Source organism: Coregonus clupeaformis, unplaced genomic scaffold (genome assembly GCF_020615455.1).
Source record: "Coregonus clupeaformis isolate EN_2021a unplaced genomic scaffold, ASM2061545v1 scaf0040, whole genome shotgun sequence".
Classification (NCBI taxonomy): domain Eukaryota; kingdom Metazoa; phylum Chordata; class Actinopteri; order Salmoniformes; family Salmonidae; genus Coregonus; species Coregonus clupeaformis.
In genome coordinates this window covers 521396-543782 of record NW_025533495.1, presented here as the reverse complement: position 1 = coordinate 543782, position 22387 = coordinate 521396, and the positions used below count along the sequence as shown (strand labels likewise).

At 41.5% G+C, this 22387-nt stretch overlaps 1 protein-coding gene across 1 annotated transcript; it reads right to left on the bottom strand.

The window, feature by feature from the left end:
• Nucleotides 1-652: 652 nt before the first annotated feature.
• LOC123483182 (NACHT, LRR and PYD domains-containing protein 7-like) lies at nucleotides 653-13874 on the bottom strand (the record flags this gene model as incomplete). The annotated part of the gene is given in 8 exon segments (XM_045212695.1): nucleotides 653-1174; nucleotides 5988-6111; nucleotides 10979-11161; nucleotides 11424-12448; nucleotides 12450-12826; nucleotides 12829-13209; nucleotides 13656-13734; nucleotides 13737-13874. Coding segments are annotated over 8 exon segments (2829 nt in total), but the record flags the coding sequence as incomplete, so codon positions are not given.
• Between the last annotated feature and the right edge of the window lie 8513 nt (nucleotides 13875-22387).

Genomic DNA, 22387 nt, shown 5'->3' with positions numbered 1-22387 from the left:
CCAGTGTGTGTTTGTGTGTGTGTGTGTGTGTGTGTGTGTGCAGGTGTGTGTGTGTCCAGTGTGTGTGTGTGTCCAGTGTGTGTGTGTGTCTAGTGTGTGTGTGTGTCCAGTGTGTGTGTGTGTCCAGTGTGTGTGTGTGTGTGTGTGTTTGTGTGTGTTCAGTGTGTGTGTGTGTGTACGTGTCCGGTGTGTGTGTGTGTTTGTCCAGTGTGTGTGTGTGTGTGTGTGTGTGTTTGTCCAGTGTGTGTGTGTGTGTCCGGTGTGTGTGTGTCCAGTGTGTGACTGTGTCCAGTGTGTGAGTGTGTCCAGTGTGTGTGTGTGTCCAGTGTGTGTGTGTGTGTCCAATGTGTGTGTGTGTGTACAGTGTGAGTGTGTCCAGTGTGTGTGTGTATGTCCAGTGTGAGTGTGTCCAGTGTGTGTGTTTGTCCATTGTGTGTGTGTGTCTAGTGTGTGTGTGTGTGTGTCCAGTGTGAGTGTGTCCAGTGTGAGTGTGTCCAGTGTGTGTGTGTCCAGTGTGTGTGTGTGTGTATTTGTACAGTGTGTGTGTGTCCAGTGTGTGTGTGTGTCCAGTGTGTGTGTGTGTCCAGTGTGTGTGTGTCCAGTGTGTCCAGTGTGTGTGTGTGTGTGTGTCCAGTGTTACCATGGTTATTATTTACAGGGACACTGAGGAGTCACCATGAACACCATAAACCCCAAACCCTGGATAGAGGGGCTCAGTGAATGTGGAGTGGAATGTGTACAGGTGGGTCAGTGTGTCAGAGGAGACTCTGTAGAAGGACAGAGTGCCGGCTGGCCAGTCCAGATACACTCCTACTCTGTGGGAGCTGGAGGAGGGGACGTCTATGGTAGTGGACTTATCATTGTGACAGGCAGAGTAATGGTTGTCAAAGCAGAACAGACTCCAGGACTTGTCATTACATCCAATCCCACAGTCCTTACCCTCTCCTCTCCTGCTGATTCCTTTATATGTCACTCCTATACCAGCCCATCTCCCACTCCACTCTACCTCCCAGTAACAGCGCCCAGTCAGACCCTCTCTACACAGCACCTGTCCCCAGTCCTCAAATCTCTCTGGGTGATCAGGATACGGCTGCTTCTCTCTCCTACCTGTCACCTTTCTGTTCTCCTCAGACAGAGAGAGGAATCTGTCTACTGTGTTTAGGTCCAGTGTGAGATCACAGACATCTGATGGATGAAACCAGACACAATATTAGAAATCATCATCATTCACATTAGAACGTTAACTCACTTTTCACTAATTTATTTAATGTAGATGTTTCTAGGTATCAAAAGGAGATGTTAAGGTAACTTGAGACTTGTTGAATGATCATATGTTATACTGTATGGTAATATAAAACACACTTATTCCTGTTAATTACACACACACACACACATCCTGAACACACACACACATCCCGAACACACACACACACACACACACACACACCTTCATGCATGCATTAACACACACACACATTTCTAAAGTAACACAAACACGGACACACACAATGTCAAAGCAACTCTTTTTGAACTTTGGTGTCCCTGATTTGTGCATCTGTAGAACTACAGCTGATATTTAATATGACCAAGTAAGTAATGATGGTGGTCTTTGACTTTGACTTCACTTGAATTAAGACTTATTCTTAGTCATATTCTTCACAGCAGTCAACACTCACATTTTCTAGGTCCAGGTTTCATTCTGTTCTCTCCACCATGTTCCACACTGTAGCGGTAAGCAGAAGAACAGACAGTCATTGAGGGATACACCTGAACTCACACACACACACACACACACTGGACGCACACACTGTATACACACACACTGGACACAGTGTGTGTGTCCAGTGTGTGTCCAGTGTGTATCCAGTGTGTGTCCAGTGTGTGTGTGTGTGTGTGTTGGTCCAGTGTGTGTGTGTGTCCAGTGTGTGTGTGTGTTTCCAGTGTGTGTGTCCATTGTGTGTGTGTGTCCAGTGTGTGTGTATGTCTAGTGTGTGTGTGTGTGTGTGTGTGTGTGTGTCTAGTGTATGTGTGTGTGTCTAGTGTGTGTGTGTTTGTCCAGTGTGTGTGTGTGTCCAGTGTATGTGTGTGTCCAGTGTTTGTGTTTGTGTGTCCAGAGTGTGTGTGTGTGTGTGTGTGTCCAGTGTGTGTTTGTTTGTGTGTGTGTCCAGTGTGTGTTTGTGTGTGTGTGTGTGTGTCCAGTGTGTGTCCAGTGTGTGTGTGTTTGTGTGTGTGTCCAGTGTGTGTTTGTATTTGTGTGTGTGTGTGTGTGTGTTTGTGTGTGTGTCCAATGTGTGTTTGTGTGTGTGTGTATGTGTCCAGTGTGTGTCCAGTGTGTGTGTCCGGTGTGTGTCCAGTATGTGTGTGTGTGTGTGTGTGTGTGTGTGTGTGTGTGTGTGTGTCCAGTGTGTGTGTGTGCGTGTGTGTCCAGTGTGTGTGTGTGTGTGTGTCCAGTGTGTGTGTGTGTGTTTGTCCAGTGTGTGTGTGTGTCCAGTGTGTGTGTGTTTGTTTAGTGTGTGTGTGTTTGTCCACTCTGTGTGTGTGTCTAGTGTGTGTGTGTGTGTGTCCAGTGTGAGTCTGTGTGTGTGTCCAGTGTGTGTGTTTGTCCAGTGTGTGTGTGTGTGTGTGCGTCCTTTGTGTGTGTGTGTTCCTTTGTGTGTATGTGTCCAGTGTGTGTGTGTGTGTGTGTGTGTGTCAGTGTGTGTGTGTGTCCAGTGTGTGTACAGATACACGTGCATACCTACACACACTGGACACACAGACACACACACACACACACACACACACACACACACACACACACAATTGGACACACACACACACACACACACACGGACACACACACACACGGACACACACACACAAACACACACACACACGCACACTGGACCCACACACACACACACTGGACACACACACACACACCTCACACACACACACACACACACACACACGCACACTGGACCCCACACACACACACACACACAGTCTTTATATAACTTAGTCCAAGTGGTGGTCAGAATGTTTGTCTTAACTAGCCTGATAACTCCAACATGTCTGATATGAACATTGACATAAACCCTCTACATACTTGAGTTTCTCCAGTCTGCAGTGTGGATCCTCCAGTCCAGCAGAGAGCAGTCTGACTCCTGAGTCTCCTGGGTGATTGTAGCTCAGGTCCAGCTCTCTCAGGTGTGAGGGGTTTGACTTCAGAGCTGAGACCAGAGAAGCACAGCCTTCCTCTGTGACTAGACAGCCTGACAGCCTGCAAAGAGTCAAATCATATTAAAACCAAACTGTTATTCTTTGGTGGTGAAAATAGTGGCAGTATATTTTTTTCACCGTTTAGAAATGAAAGCACTTTATGTATCTATTCCCCCTATTTGAAAAGTCATACAGTGGGGAAAAAAATTATTTAGTCAGCCACCAATTGTGCAAGTTCTCCCACTTAAAAATATGAGAGAGGCCTGTCATTTTCATCATAGGTACACGTCAACTATGACAGACAAAATGAGAAAAATATCCAGAAAATCACATTGTAGGATTTTTAATGAATTTATTTGCAAATGATGGTGCAAAATAAGTATTTGGTCAATAACAAAAGTTTCTCAATACTTTGTTATATTTCCTTTGTTGGCAATGACACAGGTCAAACGTTTTCTGTAAGTCTTCACAAGATTTCCACACACTGTTGCTGGTATTTTGGGCCCATTCCTCCATGCAGATCTCCTCTAGAGCAGTGATGTTTTGGGGCTGTCGCTGGGCAACACAGACTTTCAACTCCCCTCCAAAGATTTTCTATGGGGTTGAGATCTGGAGACTGGCTAGGCCACTCCAGGACCTTGAAAGTCCTGGAGTGGCCCACTCCTCGTTGCCCGGGCGGTGTGTTTGGGATCATTGTCATGCTGAAAGACCCAGCCACGTTTCATCTTCAATGCCCTTGCTGATGGAAGGAGGTTTTCACTCAAAATCTCACGATACATGGCCCCATTCATTCTTTCCTTTACACGGATCAGTCGTCCTGGTCCATTTGCAGAAAAACAGCCCCAAAGCATGATGTTTCCACCCCCCATGCTTCACAGTAGGTATGGTGTTCTTTGGATGCAACTCAGCATTCTTCGTCCTCCAAACACGACGAGTTGAGTTTTTACCAAAAAGTTATATTTTGGTTTCATCTGACCATATGACATTCTCCCAATCCTCTTCTGGATCATCCAAATGCACTCTAGCAAACTTCAGATGGGCCTGGACATGTACTGTCTTAAGCAGGGGGACACGTCTTGCACTGCAGGATTTGAGTCCCTGGCGGCGTAGTGTGTTACTGATGGTAGGCTTTGTTACTTTGGTCCCAGCTCTCTGCAGGTCATTCACTAGGTCCCCCTGTGGTTCTGGGATTTTTGCTCACCGTTCTTGTGATCATTTTGACCCCATGGGGTGAGATCTTGCGTGGAGCCCCAGATCGAGGGAGATTATCAGTGGTCTTGTATGTCTTCCATTTCTTAATAATTGCTCCCACAGTTGATTTCTTCAAACCAAGCTGCTTACCTATTGCAGATTCAGTCTTCCCAGCCTGGTGCAGGTCTACAATTTTGTTTCTGGTGTCCTTTGACAACTCTTTGGTCTTGGCCATAGTGGAGTTTGGAGTGTGACTGTTTGAGGTTGTGGACAGGTGTCTTTTATACTGATAACAAGTTCAAACAGGTGCCATTAATACAGGTAACGAGTGGAGGACAGAGGAGCCTCTAAAGAAGAAGTTACAGGTCTGTGAGAGCCAGAAATCTTGCTTGTTTGTAGGTGACCAAATACTTATTTTCAACCATAATTTGCAAATACATTTATTAAAAATCCTACAATGTGATTTTCTGGATTTTTTTTTCTCAATTTGTCTGTCATAGTTGACGTGTACCTATGATGAAAATTACAGGCCTCTCTCATCTTTTTAAGTGGGAGAACATGCACAATAGGTGGCTGACTAAATACTTTTTCCCCCACTGTAAGTATTCTGACCATTTGACTTAGTGTATTAAAGTTGTCAAAAGTTGAGTATTTGGTTGTGAACTCATTGGTTGCATTTGCAGTTTGTTTTGGTTGTGTTTTGGGTTATGTTTTGTCCAATAGTAACTGAATGGTGGATGATGACTGGAGTATTTTTCTGTCTAAGTGAGTAGATAACATGTTTCTAAACACTACTAAATTAATCCTGATGATGCCATGATTAACAAAAATTATGAATGAATCATGAATAATAATGAGTGAGAAAGTTACAGAGGCTACAACAAAACATGCTAACCTCTCACCATTACCAATAACAGAGGGGTATGATCCTTGTTCCTCTGTAACTTTCTCATTCATCATCATTCACGATTCATTCATGATTATTCATAATCATGGTAGCATCCACATGAATGTAGAAGTGTTCAGAAACATCTTCTATTCTTACTGACAATACAAGTGAATTGACTCCAAAATGACAGGACATTATTCACCATTCAGTTTCTATTGGAAAAACATCATCCAAAACACAACCAAGACAAACTGCAAATGTATTCAACAAGTTTGTAGAATCACAGGCTTGACATAATCACTGCAGGTAAGGAATATGGGACCAAATACTAAACTTATGACTACTTCAATACAATATAAGTGAATATGTCCAAATTATTAAGACCTTTTCAAATGGGAGAACTAGATACATAAAGTGCTTTCATTTCTAAACAGTAACACAGATATGTATGAATACCCTCAAATAAAAGGTGACATTAAATACTGTCACCTAATATGAAACATTCTATCTCAAATCCAAAATGCTGGAGCATAGCTCCAAATGTAAAACTGTAAGCTTCACTGTCCAAACACATATGGTGTGGACTATGTGTGCCTGGTGGATCTGTGGATCTGGTGAACAGTTATCACTTGTTGACCAACTACAGGAATACTGACCTCAGAGTCTCCAGTTTACAGTGGGGATTCCCCAGTCCAGCAGAGAGCAGCTTCACTCCTGAATCCTTCAGGTCATTGATACTCAGGTCCAGCTCTCTCAGGTGTGAGGGGTTTGACTTCAGAGCTGAGACCAGAGAAGCACAGCCTTCCTCTGTGACTAGACAGCGTGACAGCCTGCAAAGAGTCAAATCATATTAAAACCACACTGCTATTCTTTGGTGGTCAAAATAGTGGCAGTATATTTTTTTCAACATATTCAGATATATCAGTGTCCTGAAACCTGCCATATCTATTCATAAATGAATGTTTCATTATTAGAAATGACAAATTATCAAAGTATTGCTTGTAGATAGAAAAATGCATATTACAAATATTTGAGTAGACTGACCAGAGCAGTTTAAAAAGCAGTATCAGTCAAAAGACAGACAGTGAGGTATCAGATTTAGATTGTATTGAGTATACAGTCCACACCATATCTAGTTTGACAGTGAAACTGACATTTTAAATGTGGCTCTATACTCCAGCATTTTGATTTGAGATCAAATGTTTCATATGAGGTGACAGTATATAATGTCACCTTTTATTTGAGGGTATTTTAATACATATCTGTTTCACCGTTTAGAAATGAAAGCACTTTATTTTACTAGTCCCCCCATTTGACGAAGTCAACGTATTCTGACCATTTGACTAATAGTGTATTAACGTAGTCAAAAGTTGAGTATTTGGTTGTAAACTCGTTGGTTGTATTTGCAGTTTGTTTTGGGTTATGTTTTGCCCAATAGTAACTGAATGGTGGATGATGACTGGAGTAATTTTCTGTCTAAGTGAGTAGATAACAGGTTTCTGTAGCTGTGCCACTAGAGATCCTGGTTCGAATCCAGGCTCTGTCTTAGCCGGCCGCGACCCGGAGACCCATGGGGCGGCGCACAATTGGCCCAGCGTCGTCCAGGTTAGGGGAGGGAATGGCCGGCAGGGATGTAGTTTGGTTGGTAGAGCATGGCGTTTGCAACGCTAGGGTTGTGGGTTCGATACCCACGGGGCCAGTATGAAACAATTTAATAAAAAATAATGTATGCACTCACTAACTGTAAGTCGCTCTGGATAAGAGCGTCTGCTAAATGACTAAAATGTAAATGTTTCTAAACACTACTAAATGAATCCTAATGATGCCATGATTAAGAAAAATCATGAATGAATCATGAATAATAATGAGTGAGAAAGTTACAGAGGCTACAACAAAACATGCTAACCTCTCACCATTACCAATAACAGAGGGGGTATGATCCTTGTTCCTCTGTAACTTTCTCATTCATCATCATTCACGATTCATTCATGATTATTCATAATCATGGTAGCATCCACATGAATGTAGAAGTGTTCAGAAACATCTTCTATTCTTACTGACAATACAAGTGAAGTGACTCCAAAATGACAGGACATTATTCACCATTCAGTTTCTATTGGGAAAAACATAATCCAAAACACAACCAAGACAAACTGCAAATGCATTCAACAAGTTTTTAGAATCACAAGCTTGATGTAATCACTGCAGGCAAAGAATATTCAAAGACCAAACACTAAAACACTAAACATTGGACTAAATTAATTTGTCCAAATACTTATGACTTTTTCAAATGGGAGAACTACATACATTAAGTGCTTTCATTTCTAAACAGTAAAACAGGTACAGTCGTATGAAAAAGTTTGGGCACCCCTGACAATTTCCATGATTTCCATTTATAAATAATTGGGTGTTTGGATCAGCAATTTCATTTTGATCTATCAAATAACTGATGGACACAGTCATATTTCAGGAGTGAAATTAGGTTTATTGGATTAACAGAAAATATGCAATATGCATCAAAACGAAATTAGACAGGTGCATAAATTTGGGCACCCCAACAGAAAAATCACATCAATATTTAGTAGAGCCTCCTTTTGCTAAAATAACAGCCTCTAGATGCTTCCTATAGCCTCTAATGAGTGTCTGATTCTGGATGAAGGTATTTTGGACCATTTCTCCTTACAAAACATCTCCACTTCAGTTAGGTTTGATGGTTGCCAAGCATGGACAGCCTGCTTCAAATCATCCCACAGATTCTCAATGATATTCAGGTCTGGGGACTGGGATGGCCATTCCAGAACATTGTACTTGTTCCTCTGCATAAATGCCCGGGTAGATTTTGAGCAGTGTTTTGGGTCGTTGTCTTGTTGGAATATTCAGCCCCGGCGTAACTTCAACTTTGTGTCTGATTCTTCAACATTATTGCCAAGAATCTGCTGATATTGAGTGGAATCCATGCTACCCTCAACTTTAACAATATTCCCAGTACCGGCACTGGCCATACAGCCCCACAGCATGATGGAACCCCCACCAAATTTGACTGTGGGTAGCAAGTGTTTTTCTTGGAACGCTGTGTTCTTTTGCCGCCATGCATAACGCCCCTTATTATGACCTTATAACTCAATCTTTGTTTCATCAGTCCACAGCACCTTATTCCAAAATGAAGCTGGCTTGTCCAAATGTGCGTTTGCATACCTCAAGCGACTCTGTTTGTGGCGTGTGTGCAGAAAAGGCTTCTTCCGCATCACTCTCCCGTACAGCTTCTCCTTGTGCAAAGTGCGCTGCATTGTTGAACGATGCACAGTGACACCATCTGCAGCAAGATGATGTTGTAGGTCTTTGGAGGTGGTCTGTGGGCTGTTTTTGACCGTTCTCACCATCCTTCGCCTTTGCCTCTCCGATATTTTACTTGGCCTGCCACTTCTGGCCTTAACAAGAACTGTGCCTGTGGTCTTCCATTTCCTCACAATGTTCCTCACAGTGGACACTGACAGCTTACATCTCTGCGATAGCTTTTTGTATCCTTCTCCTAAACAATAATGTTGAACAATCTTTGTTTTCAGGTCATTTGATAGTTGTTTTGAGGCCCCCATGTTGCCACTCTTCCGAGGAGAGTCAAAGAGAACAACAACTTGCAATTGGCCACCTTAAATACCTTTTCTCATGATTGGATGCATGTGTTTATGAAGTTCAAGGCTTAATGAGTTCACCAAACCAATTGTGTGTTCCAATTAATCAGTGCTAAGTAGTTACAGGTATTCAAATCAACAGAATGACAAGGGTGCCCAAATTTTTGCATAGCCTATTTTTTCACATCTGATTTAATTTCATACAACTTAATATTGCTACACTAAAAATCTTTGTCTGGACAATACCCCAGTACTCAGCTTTTATTAGAAAGTTAATGGCATGCCACTGTGATCATTTTCTGTGATGACAGAGTAAATTATTATGCAGCCTCAGAGGGGTGCCCAAACTTTTTCATACGACTGTATGTATGAATACCCTCAAATAAAAAGTGACATTCTGTCCTGTTGCCTAATATGAAACAATTTCAAATCCAAAATGATGGAGCATAGCGCCAAATTTAAAACTGTAAACTTCACTGTCCAAACACATATGGTGTGGACTATGTGTGCCTGGTAAACACATGTGGATCTGGTGAACAGTTATCACTTGTTGACCAACTACAGGAATACTGACCTCAGAGTCTCCAGTTTACAGTGGGGATTCCCCCAGTCCAGCAGAGAGCAGCTTCACTCCTGAATCCTTCAGGTCATTGTTACTCAGATCCAGCTCTCTCAGGTGTGAGGGGTTTGACCTCAGAGCTGAGACCAGAGAAGCACCAGCCTTCCTCTGTGACTAGACAGCCTGACAGCCTGCAAAGAGTCAAATCATATTAAAACCACACTGCTATTCTTTGGTGGTGAAAATAGTGGCAGTATATTTTTTCTACATATTAAGATACATCAGTGTCCTGAAACCTGCCATATCTATTAATACATTAATGTATCATTATTAGAAATTATAATAATATTGCTTGTAGAGAGAAACATGTGTAGTACAATTATTTGAGTAGACTGACCAGAGCAGTTTAAAAAGCAGTATTAGTCAAAAGACAGACAGTGAGGTATCAGATTTAGATTATATTGAGTATACAGTCCACACTATATCTATTTTGACAGTGAAGCTAACATTTTAAATGTGGCTCTATGCTCATTTTGGATTTGAGATCAAATGTTTCATATGAGGTGACAGTATATAATGTCACCTTTTATTTGAGGGTATTTTTATACAAGTCTGTTTCACCATTTAGAAAAATAAAAGCCCTTTATGTATCTACTCCCACTTTTTCAAGAAGTCACTAAGTATTCTGACCAATTAACTTATAGTGTATTAAAGTAGACAAAAGCTGAGTATTTGGTCCCAAATTCTTTGAATGCAATACCTAAATCAAGCCTGTGACTGCCATGATTAAGAAAAATCATGAATGAATCATGAATAATAATGAGTGAGAAAGTTACAGAGGCTACAACAAAACATACTAACCTCTCACCACTACCAATAACAGAGGGTATGATCCTTGTTCCTCTGTAACCTTCTCATTCATCATCATTCACGATTCATTCATGATTATTCATAATCATAGTAGCATCCACATGAATGCAGAAGTGTTCAGAAACATATTCTATTCTTACTGACAATACAAGTGAAGTGACTCCAAAATGACAGGACATTATTCACCATTCAGTTTCTATTGGGGGAAACATAATCCAAAACACAACCAAAACAAATTGCAAATGTATTCAACAAGTTTGTAGAATCACAAGCTTGATGTAATCACTACAGGCATGGAATATCGGACCAAATACTAAACTTATGACTACTTTAATACAATATAAATGAATTTGTCCAAATAATTATGACTTTTTCAAATGGGAGAACTAGACACATAAAGTGCTTTCATTTCTAAACTGTAAAATATATATGAATATCCTCAAATAAAAGGTGACATTCTGTACTGTTGCCTAATATGAAACATTCTATCTCAAATCCAAATTGCTGGAGCATAGCACCAAATGTAAAACTGTAAGCTTCACTGTCCAAACACATATGGTGTGGACTATGTGTGCCTGGTAAACACATGTGGATCTGGTGAACAGTTATCACTTGTTGACCAACTACAGGAATACTGACCTCAGAGTCTCCAGTTTACAGTGGGGATTCCCCAGTCCAGCAGAGAGCAGCTTCACTCCTGAATCCTTCAGGTCATTGTTACTCAGATCCAGCTCTCTCAGGTGTGAGGGGTTTGACTTCAGAGCTGAGACCAGAGAAGCACAGCCTTTCTCTGTGACTCCACAGCCTGACAGCCTGACAGAGAGATCATCATGATTTCACAAAATGTTAATTTAACACCAGTAGTGTAGAAGGACAATGGCAGATGCATTTGGTTTATTCTCTTAAACAACATATAGATTAATCTTCCGTCTCCTAGAATTGCATGGTCATATTGTTATACTAATGTGAACACCAATGCACTGATTCAATATGTTATTTCATAATACATATTTTTCTCTAATCTTAATATGTTGTCCTGATGATTAGTACTTAAATGTCATTTTATGTACTCACAGAGCAGCTCTGGGAGGCTTTGACCACTGGCAGCAGCCTCAGAAGACCTTCCTCTGATCTGGAGTATTTCTTCAGGTCAAACACTTCCAGCTCCTTTTCTGAAGTCAGCAACACAAAGACCAGAGCTGACCACTGTGCAGGTGACAGTTTGGCTTCTGAGAGACTTCCTGATCTCAGGTAGATTTGGATCTCCTCCACTAGAGAATGGTCATTCAGTTCATTCAGACAGTGGAACAGATTGATGCACCTCTCTGGAGAGGGATTCTTCCTGATCTTCTTCTTGATGTACTTGACTGTTTCTTCATGGCTCTGTGAGCTGCTTCTTGTCTTTGTCAGTAGACCTCGTAAGTGATTCTGATTGGACTCCAGTGAGAGTCCCAGAAGGAAGCGGAGGAAAAGGTCCAGGTTTCCTGTCTCACTTCGTAAGGCTTTATCCACAGCACTCTTGTAGACAGTAACTTTACGCTTCTGTCTGATCCTCACAGAAAAGTTGCTGGATGTTGATTGAGGTTCGGCCATTAGATTCTCATTGTTGTTGATGAATGAGAGGAACACATATACAGCAGCCAGAAACTCCTGAATGCTCAGATGCACGAAGCAGTACACCTTGTCCTGGTACAGCACACATTCCTCTTTAAAGAGCTGAGTGCACAATCCTGAGTACACTGAGGCTTCATTGACATCAATGCCAGCCTTTTTCAGGTCTTTTTCATAGAAAATCAGATTGCCGTCAACAAGCTGTTGAAAAGCCAGTTTTCCCAGTGACAGAATGCTCTCTTTATTCCAGTGTGGACCTGTCTCTTCTTTCCCAAGATACTTTTCATTCTTCTGTTTGGTATGAAACTCCACAAGGTGCGTGTACATCTCAGTCAGAGTCTTGGGCATCTCTTCTGTCTTGTCTGTACTCAACATGTGTTCAAGGACTGTTGCAGAAATCCAACAGAAGACTGGAATGTGGCACATGATGTGGAGGCTCCTTGATGTCTTTATGTGGGAGATGATTCTGCTGGCCAGGTCCTCATCACTGAATCTCTTCCCTGAAGTACTCCTCCTTCTGTGGGTCATTAAACCCTCGTACCTCTGTCACCTGGTCAACACACCCTGAAGGGATCTGATTGGCTGCTGGGGGTCGGGTAGTTATCCAGAGGAGAGCAGAGGGAAGCAGATTTCCCTTGATGAGATTTGTCAGCAGAACATCCACTGAGGTTGACTCTGTGACGTCCCAACAAATCTTGTTCTTCTGGAAGTCTAGGGGCAGTCGGCACTCATCCAGACCATCAAAGATGAACAGAACTTTGTACTTGTCATAGTTGGAGATCCTTGATTCTTTGGTTTCCATTGAGAAGTGATTGAGAAGTTCAATGAAAGTGTGTTTTTCCTTTTTCATCAAATTCAGCTCCCGAAAGGGAATGAAAATACAAATTGGACATCCTGATTTGCTTTTCCTTCAGCCCAGTCCAGAATGAACTTCTGCACAGAGACTGTTTTTCCAATGCCAGCGACTCCCTTTGTCAGCACAGTTCTGATAAGTTTGTCTTGTCCAGTTAAAGGTTTGAAGACGTCGTTACATTTGATTGCAGTCTCTGGTCTTGCTTGTTTCCTGGTTGTTGTCTCAATCTGTCTCAGCTCATGTTCATTATTGACCTCTCCTGTTCCACCCTCTGTGATGTAGAGCTCTGTGTAGATCTTATTGAGAAGTGTTGGGTTTCCTTGTTTAGCGATCCCCTCAAATACACATTGAAACTTCTTCTTTAGATTAGATTTGAGTTCACGTTGGCAAATCATAGCAAGCTCATCTGAATGAAGAAATAACATAGAGGATATTAATATTACGTCTGTTTTAATGCCTACAGTATTCTAGGACTGTTATAATATTTTAAATTATAATAATTTCTTCACTTAACTGACTGTATAAATGTGTAAATGTTTTCATAATGCATTACAGACTGGAGTGACTGATTATATTATTATTGTCTCTCTCTCTACTCTCTCTCTCTCTCTCTCTCTCTCTCTCTCTCTCTCTCTCTCTCTCTCTCTCTCTCTCTCTCTCTCTCTCTCTCTCTCTCTCTCTCTATTAATCACCACAACACATCCCTGCTGCTACTTGATGAGGTCACTAGGTGTTGTGTGTTAAGGCTGCTACAATATCATTGAGTTACACAGCTACTTTAGCTGTACTTTAGCTACAGCTTTTAAATGTTTGTTCTAAAACAGCATTAAACATGAGGCAGACAGCTCTTACTTTTCTCCAGTGTGTCAGCAAGCTCCTTCTGGTTCATTTTCCTCAGGACGTGCACAGTGATCTTCAGAGCCCCTCTCTGGCACTGCTCTCCTGCTTCTCATCTTCAGCATCCACCACTTCCTTATCCTGCTTCTGACTCTCAAAGCCTTCTGGGAGTTCTGGACTAAGAATCCTCTTGAACATCTTCAGCTCGTTCTTCACAAATGTCATAATATTCTCTTCAAGCAACTGAAATAAATTAAGTAAATAAGTTAAGCAAGAGACTAAATGCTTTCTCATTAACACATGAATGAATGATTGACAGATCAACTTTACTTGAGTGTAAACAAAAGCAAATGTACATAACAGGACCACATACACTGAATATGGAGGCCAGGTCTGTTTGATGACTCTGGGAAGACTGACCACTGAGAATCTCTGACTCTGATCTCTCCTGTTGGTTTCTGGGGACAAAACTTCAGATTACATCTCCTCATCCAGGGAGTGCACACACACACACACACACGCACACACACACACACACACACACACACACACACACACACACACACACACACACACACACACACACACACACACACACACACACAGGGAGGGAATGTTGTGTTAGTTTAATATTGTTTCAGGACTATGAAAATGGAAAAAATTATTAGCCTATGGATTATGAAAACAACAAAAATAAATGGGAAAATGGGAGAGGAGAAATGACTAGAGACAGTGTTGTTTAACTCACTGACCATGACCCATGAGTTCTTCTTACCTTTGTTCAGTAGAAAAGTCTCCCTCTCTAAACATTATAGGATGGTCCATAGACCAGTCACTCTTCATGGACACACAGCTGGGTCCAGGGGAGGCTGGCCTCTCCTGTTTGATTGGACTTCAACACAACAGAGACAAACATTACATCTCTCATCTACCCTGAGATCAGATGGGAAAACAATAGTTTCATTCCAAAACGCTATATATCCATTTTCAGAAATGTTCGTAATGTAGATTTTATTGTTTAAAGAAATTATGAAATGATGGGCTCCCGAGTGGCGCAGCAGTGTGCTACAGACACCCTGGATCGATTCCAGGCTGTATCACAACCGGCCATGATTTGGAGTCCCATAGGGCGGACACAATTGGCCCAGCTTCGTCCGGGATTGGCCGGTGTAGGCCGTCATTGTAAATAAGAATTTGTTCTTAACTGACTTGCCTAGTTAAATAAAGGTTAAATAAAAATTAATAAATGAAAGAGATAGGTGTTTTTTCACTATCCAATCATGGCATGCGATTGTTCAATGACAGACATGTATTTGTTTAAAATCTATCACTTGATGGTTTCATTTCAGAGAGACAAATAATCATGTTTTTGTGCAAAAAGTTGTATATCTGCCTTACTCTCAGAGAAATAAGTAGTACTAATAGTTTTACACAGTAATAATATATATATCTGCCTCACTCTCAGAGAAATAAGTAGTACTGCTAGGTTTTACACAGTAATAATATATCTGCCTCACTCTCAGAGAAATAAGTAGTACTGCTAGGTTTTACACAGTAATAATATATATCTGCCTCACTCTCAGAGAAATAAGTAGTACTGCTTAGTTTAACACAGTAATAATATATATCTGCCTCACTCTCAGAGAAATAGAGTAGTACTGCTAGGTTTTACACAGTAATAATATATATATCTGCCTCACTCTCAGAGAAATAAGTAGTACTACTAAGTTTTACACAGCAATAATATATCTGCCTCACTCTCAGAGAAATAAGTAGTACTGCTAGGTTTTACACAGTCAAATGTGGCCGACCGGCTCGATTCGGTCTTATGTAGCAAAATTTGAAATGGTGTTTTTTACATTGGATAAAAGTAGAGACTCAGCTAGAAAAAGGTATATCATACACTACAGTTGAGGAACAATGGGAAAGTAATTCTGCTTTGAAAGATGATAAACTTGTAACCTCAATTTTGAGAAAATGGCCTTTGAATGTTTTGGTTCACCTACTGGAGAGCTCTTCTTTATCTACAGTGGTGTTACTTTGGCAGATAATGTCACCCATCTAAATAAATAGTTTTTTAAATATAGTTAACTAAATGTATGGTGTTTTTGGTTTATGTCAGTTTCATTGTTTGTTATGCTATACATTGTTATTTTATGGTTGCAAGTGGTAAAAATGAACTTGAAAATGTCATATTTTGCAATTCTGAGTAATTACTACTTTAGTAAGGATTTACACGTTATTCAGTACTACTGCAGTTGCTAAATAATTCCAATAGATGGCAGCATAAGACCACGAATGACATTTCAGAAGGTTAGTTTAGTTTTCTCCCTGGATACAACACCACTCCCCCTCACAGGAAAACTCCTGCACACGCTTTTTACTGTCCCTTTCCACACTGCTAATGCAAGAGGAACGACTGAAAAAGCATTTAACAGATTACTGTGAAATAATATAATGATGATTCAGGTTTATTATTAGCTGTTTCTATGCTCATGTTTTGAAATTATACTTCATTACTATAATGATTATAAATAAGCCTGAACATTAATTTAGTCACCTCTGGTTGAGAAAAACGTATTTTCCTAGTACATTCATTGTCGGATTCATCAACCAGCAGCGAGCACTCTGCCTTCTAGCGCAAGCGGGGGCATGTTGAGGTACATTTGCTAACCGTGAGGGTTGCATTATCAGGGGGAAAACTACCCGCCCTCCAAGACACATACAGCACCCGATGTCACAGGAAGGCCAAAAATATCATCAAGGACATCAACCACCCGAGCCACTGACTGTTCACCTCACTATCATCCAATAGCGAGGTCAGTACAGGTGCATTAAAGCTGGGACCGAGAGACTGAAAAACAGCTTCTATCTCAAGGCCATCAGACTGTTAAATATCCATCACTAGCACATTAGAGGCTGCTGCTGCCTATTGAAATCACTGGCCACTCTAAGAAATGGAACACTAGTCACTTTAATAATTTTTACATATCTTGCACTACTCATCTCATATGTATATACTGTATTCTATAATATACTATTGTATCTTAGTCCATGCCGCTCTGTCATTGCTTGTCCATGTATGTATTCTTAAATTCCATTCCTTACTAGTTTTGTGTGTATTGGGTATATGTTGTGAAATTGTTAGATATTACTTGTTAGATATTACTGCACTGTCGGAACTAGAAGCACAAGCATTTCGCTACACCCGCTATAACATCCGCTAAACACGTGTATGTGACAAATAACATTTGATTTGATTTGATGTAATTTATTGGCGGGCTGGAAGATGCACTCTTGTCTTTTCTATTCCGAGAGTTGTTTACTCCCAATATCAGATATTAAAGATCATTTTTTATAATACATGTATACTAGGGTTGAAGGTTAGTGCATCTGACTAGTGATTATTTACCCGGGGTTCAACACCTGCTATAGTCACTATTTAATTGCTCTTCCAAAAGCATCACAGGCCTAATATGAGACATATAGCTAACTAAAGTAATGAGTGTCCATTTTAGAAAATCATGGACATATAGTATTTGGTTGCATAATATTTTATGTCAATCATATTGCTGTTTGTAGCCTATAACTGATGCTTCGTGGTCTTATGCTGCCATCTATTGAAATATTTAGCAATTAAAAGTTATTAGTTCACGTACAGACGTTGGTGAGGCAGCTGAGAAATAAAGTGTAATTAGATCAGTCTCAAACCTGCCCCACGCCAATTGCTGGACTTTCACACAGAGGTTACTAGGTCACCAATTCAAACCACATTTGAAAAATAAAACAAATGTGTCTTATTTATCAAGTGTTCTGTCTTGCAATAATACATATAATAAAATAACAACAAAATAATCAAAACACTATTTAATACTATAATTGTATTTACTAAGATAATATTATTACTAAAATAGTTTCTAAAAGTGTTCTAGACTACCCTACCCTAAATTTAGGGGGTTAGGGGTTACGGCTAAAATAGGTTATAAGTAGGGTAAGAGTTTCTGTATAGCACTTTGTGACATCTGCTGGTGTAAAAAGGGCTTTATAAACAGGGGTGCACATAACTGGTCCGCAGGTACGCATAAGCACGACAAAAATCAGGAATGCGTAATGCCACTTGTGTTACTACGCGCACTTTGCGTACTTGGGACCAATCTTCTCATCTAACCTTACACATGACATGTTGCTTGTCAACTACTGTCAGGGATGTCAAAAAGCAACAGACATTAAGCAGCTTCTTTGGCGTTTCGCCACCTACAAAGAAACGCCAACTGGAGCCAGAGCCGAAAATACTTTTTTCGGAAAAGTGGCTCCAAGATGTGCAGTGGCTTGAAGCTAACGATGAGCGCACTGAAATGTGGTGCAAGATTTGGCCGCTCAAATCCACATCTAGCAGACAAAACAGGTGCATTTTTATAAAGGCTCAAAGAATTTCAACCCTCCTTTATTTGACAAACATGAGAAAGAGCAAGGAGCACACGAATATGGCGCAAGCCATTGCTAAGCTAGCTGAGAAGAAATGTCCAGTCGCCCACTTGCCAGATGGCGAGACAAGCTGAATGAAGAACAGCGGCAAGCTCTGTTTAATATTTTTTCTCCTCGCCTTCCATAAAGCTAAACCGCACGTCCCATGTCTTCCTATTCTGAGGATGTTCCTTTACTGAAGCGGCTGGAGTAAATGTCGGAGGTGCAGCATATCATTCACGTGAAGGGGGCACACGGATCATGCAGAGCATCGCTCACCCATCAGCGGGTGGTTACTGAGCCAGGTTGCAGTCTGCTGAATTTTGGGGGCTGCATTTTTATGGATCTGAGGACATCACAAAAACTGAGCAGGAAATCGTTTACATTGTGTCTGTGTCCAGCAACGGAGAGTTTACTTCGGACTTTATTGGACTGATTGAATTGGGTGCTGACCGAACTGCGCAGCCATAACAGACAGACTTGTGAGACTTTTTCAGGACACAGGCTTGGATGACTGGACAACAAAGTTGGTCGCTGTGTGCACAGACGGCTGCTGTTAAGCGTAGGTATCTACAACGGCGTTGTGCCAAAACTCCCGCAACTTGCTGCGGTTGGAGACTCCCTTGTGCACATTCTGTGCACGGTCACACACTGGAGAATTGCGCGAAATCAGCTGATCGTAGCGTTCCTTACTGTGAGACATTTAATCGCTCTGTGGTCAAGCTGCTGCAGTTTTATTTACAAAAGGTGGGAGCAAAAAAAACTGCTGCACTGAATAAGCTATGTGAAGAAAATGGGGATCTCCTTTGTGAAACTGGGTAAGTTTCATAATATCAGATGGTCTGCATGGAGGCATGAAACACTTAAAAATATCAAGACTATTGCCAGCCATTAATATGCAACTGGTTACGAGCGATAACAGACTTGCAGCATTTCTGCACAGAGCGTTTTCAGTGCTTTCTGTCAAACATGCTTGACATTGCAACATTTTGAAGACCACATCCATTAGGTTTCAGAAGGAAAAGCTGACCATTGGAGAATGTAAGGATGAACTCATGGTGGCCATTGGACAGTTCACACTTCTGCTTGATGGTGAAAGCCACAGGGCACACACTGTTTCCAATGCTGATGCTGACAGAGACAAGACACACTTACTCAGGGGGTTAATTGAAGAGTTTGAAATCAGATATGACTCCCCTCAAGTCATGTGATAATTTCTTAGTATTTGATCCTTCAACATGGCCTCAGGAAATGCAAGACCTACACAGTTTTGGAAACACAACAGTTTGCAACATTCTCAAGAAATATGAGGCCACCTTGCAACTTGACAAAGAATACCACTGTGACAGAATGGATGCGCTTAAAGCAGGCAGGAAAACGCCTGGGAGCCCTCTTCTGTGTATGACTTGGTCCAAATAGTAAAAACAAGTAACCCAGATGCTTACTCCAAAATCAACATGGTTAAGCTGTCTCTTACACTGCCTTTAAGCAGTGCAGCTTGTGAGAGGGATTCTCACATCTCAACATAATAAAAACCAAGTACAGATCTCATCTGTCACATGCTCGTCTCTCAGCCCTGATGCACATTCACCTGTCAAAGCAGACCACAGAGACATTTGAACCAAAGCCTGCTGTTGACCAATCGGGAGGCTCAACCAAGGACAGGGAGTTGCATCTGCAGCATCTTCATCATCTACCATGCAGGAAGCTGACGCAGAGGATAGTGGGGGCAACACTGAAGAGGACAGTGGGGGGCAACACTGAAGAGGACAGTGGTGGCGCACTGAGGAGGACAGTGGTGGCGGCATCTGAGGAGGACAGTGAGGAAGACTGCACTTCTTAAGACCACGCTACATATGGGGTGAGTACCAGACACCATCTGCTGGTACTCACCTAAGTAACTCACTGAAAAAGTTATGTGCACCCCTGTTTATAAATACATTTGATTGATTGTTAGGTTTATGGTTTATATGGCAAAAAACAGTATGGGTTTATGGCACTCTTGCTCCTCCTTGTGGCCGAATGTGGGTACTAAATAATTCATTAATGACACTTGCTAGGCTCATAATCTGAGGTAGCAACTGTGTCAGATCTACAAATCCATTAGCTAGACCACCCGATTAGACAACAATCACCAGCATTATATCCATTTGGTTTGCAACTCCAGTGAACCTGCGCAGCGATCGCTCAATTTGATGCCTACGAACGAAGATTTAGAAACAACAAGTCCTCAAAGAAAAGGTTATTTCTTAATTAAAAAATGTCTTCTGGCTGTTTAAATTGGCCACATCTTGAAAAAAGAGGACAGGGACATGCGTTTTGTTCAGATTGTACACTTTTTTTCTTAAAAACAAATATGGTTAACCATGACCAGAAAATGTTTAATGTTTGATGGCTTTGCGCCAGCCATCGCCTCTTAAACTGTGTCTCACCTCACTATTGGTGACCAAAACATGTACTCAGGTGAACAGTGTGCGCGCTCAACAAGTAGCAGTAACCTTGTAAATAATAAGTTACCTGAGGTAAACATACAGGGTTAACGCTCACCAAGTAGCCATAACCTTGGTAATAATAAGTTACCTGAGGTAAACCTACAGGGGTTAACGCTCACCAAGTAGCCGTAACCTTGTTAATAATAAGTTACCTGAGGTAAACCTACAGGGTTAACGCTCACCAAGTAGCCATAACCTTGGTAATAATAGTTACCTGAGGTAAACCTACAGGGTTAACGCTCACCAAGTAGCCGTAACTGTTAATAATAAGTTACCTGAGGGTGAACCTACAGGGTTGACGCTCACCATGTAGCCGTAACCTTGTTAATAATAAGTTACCTGAGTAAACCTACAGGGTTAACGCTCACCAAGTAGCCGTAACCTTGTTAATAATAAGTTACCTGAGGTAAACCTACAGGGTTAACGCTCACTATAGCGGTAACCTTGTTAATAATAAGTTACCTGAGGTAAACCTACAGGGTTAACGCTCACCAAGTAGCCGTAACCTTGTTAATAATAAGTTACCTGAGGTAAACCTACAGGGTTAACGCTCACCAAGTAGCCGTAACCTTGTTAATAATAAGGTACCTGAGGTAAACCTACAGGGTTAATGCAGGCAGTCTCATTGATAACAATAGTGAAGCTGGCATTGTGACGCAGAACAATGGGCTGGGAATAGAACGTTCTGAAGGCGAGTCGGTGTCACGGAGCTCAATGAACTAATGTCCGCTGGTAGGGTGAAAAATGCCCAAACATAAGGCCAGTTTTTCTGCGATTACTTCATAACCAAGGAAAGAAGGTAATATTATTAAACCGGGCTCCATGGCGGATGCAATGAACTAATTTTATTAGAAATAAACGTTATAAAAAATGTCACTTGAGGCGCCCCGAAAATAATATTCAAAATGTCAGTCCTTGGACTCAAAGCTCAGCTGGTAGAGCACGGTGCTTGTAACGCCAAGGTAGTGGGTTCGATCCCCGGGACCAACCATGCACAAAAAAAAAGAAATGTATGCACGCATGACTGTAAGTCGCTTTGGATAAAAGCGTCTGCTAAATGGCATATTATGTTATTATACAAAGGGGTTAAACACTAAAGTTACCGTCCATCTAGTGAAGAGAGGAGAACCGGACAGAGGGAGCGTAGGCCAGCATCCATCAACGAGAGAAGGAGAAGCCCTACACGGTATTTAACAGGTGGAAGAAACAACCAGGGAGCTCCATCGGTCCACTGAAATGCAGGCAGCCGGTGATGATGTATTGGTAGCTAGGATAACTAGGATGCTGCTAGGTAGAGTAGCTAGCTTAGCTAGCTGTACCCGACTCTTGGCTAGCTACGCAGGTTGTTCGGGTCTGTGCCTCAAGGATGATGGCCGAATCCGTGAACCACACAATTAAACAAGAATAGCAGTGAAAAGGATCTGGCTACACTCATACTGTCACCACCATTACGCATAAAAGCAAATTGAACAATAACGCGTCTCAACACTGAGCGAACTCGTTCGTTATTCCCCAAGATCACCTCAACCACTCTGTGCGTAACTGGACAATATGCAGGCGCCAAACCGTACGTGGACGGGACAGTTCTGTGCGAGATCGCGGACGTTCAGAGCGCGGACATGAGCAGAGCAACACAATAAACTAAACCCAGTCTTTAAAGTCGGGTACATTAGTGATATTCTTTTTTTATTATGTCAAACAAAAATTATTCGTTTTTAAAACAATATTTTGAGATCTGGGCACGTATCAAAAACACGTCTCAGAGTAGAAAATTGGTCCTCTCTCTCCCCA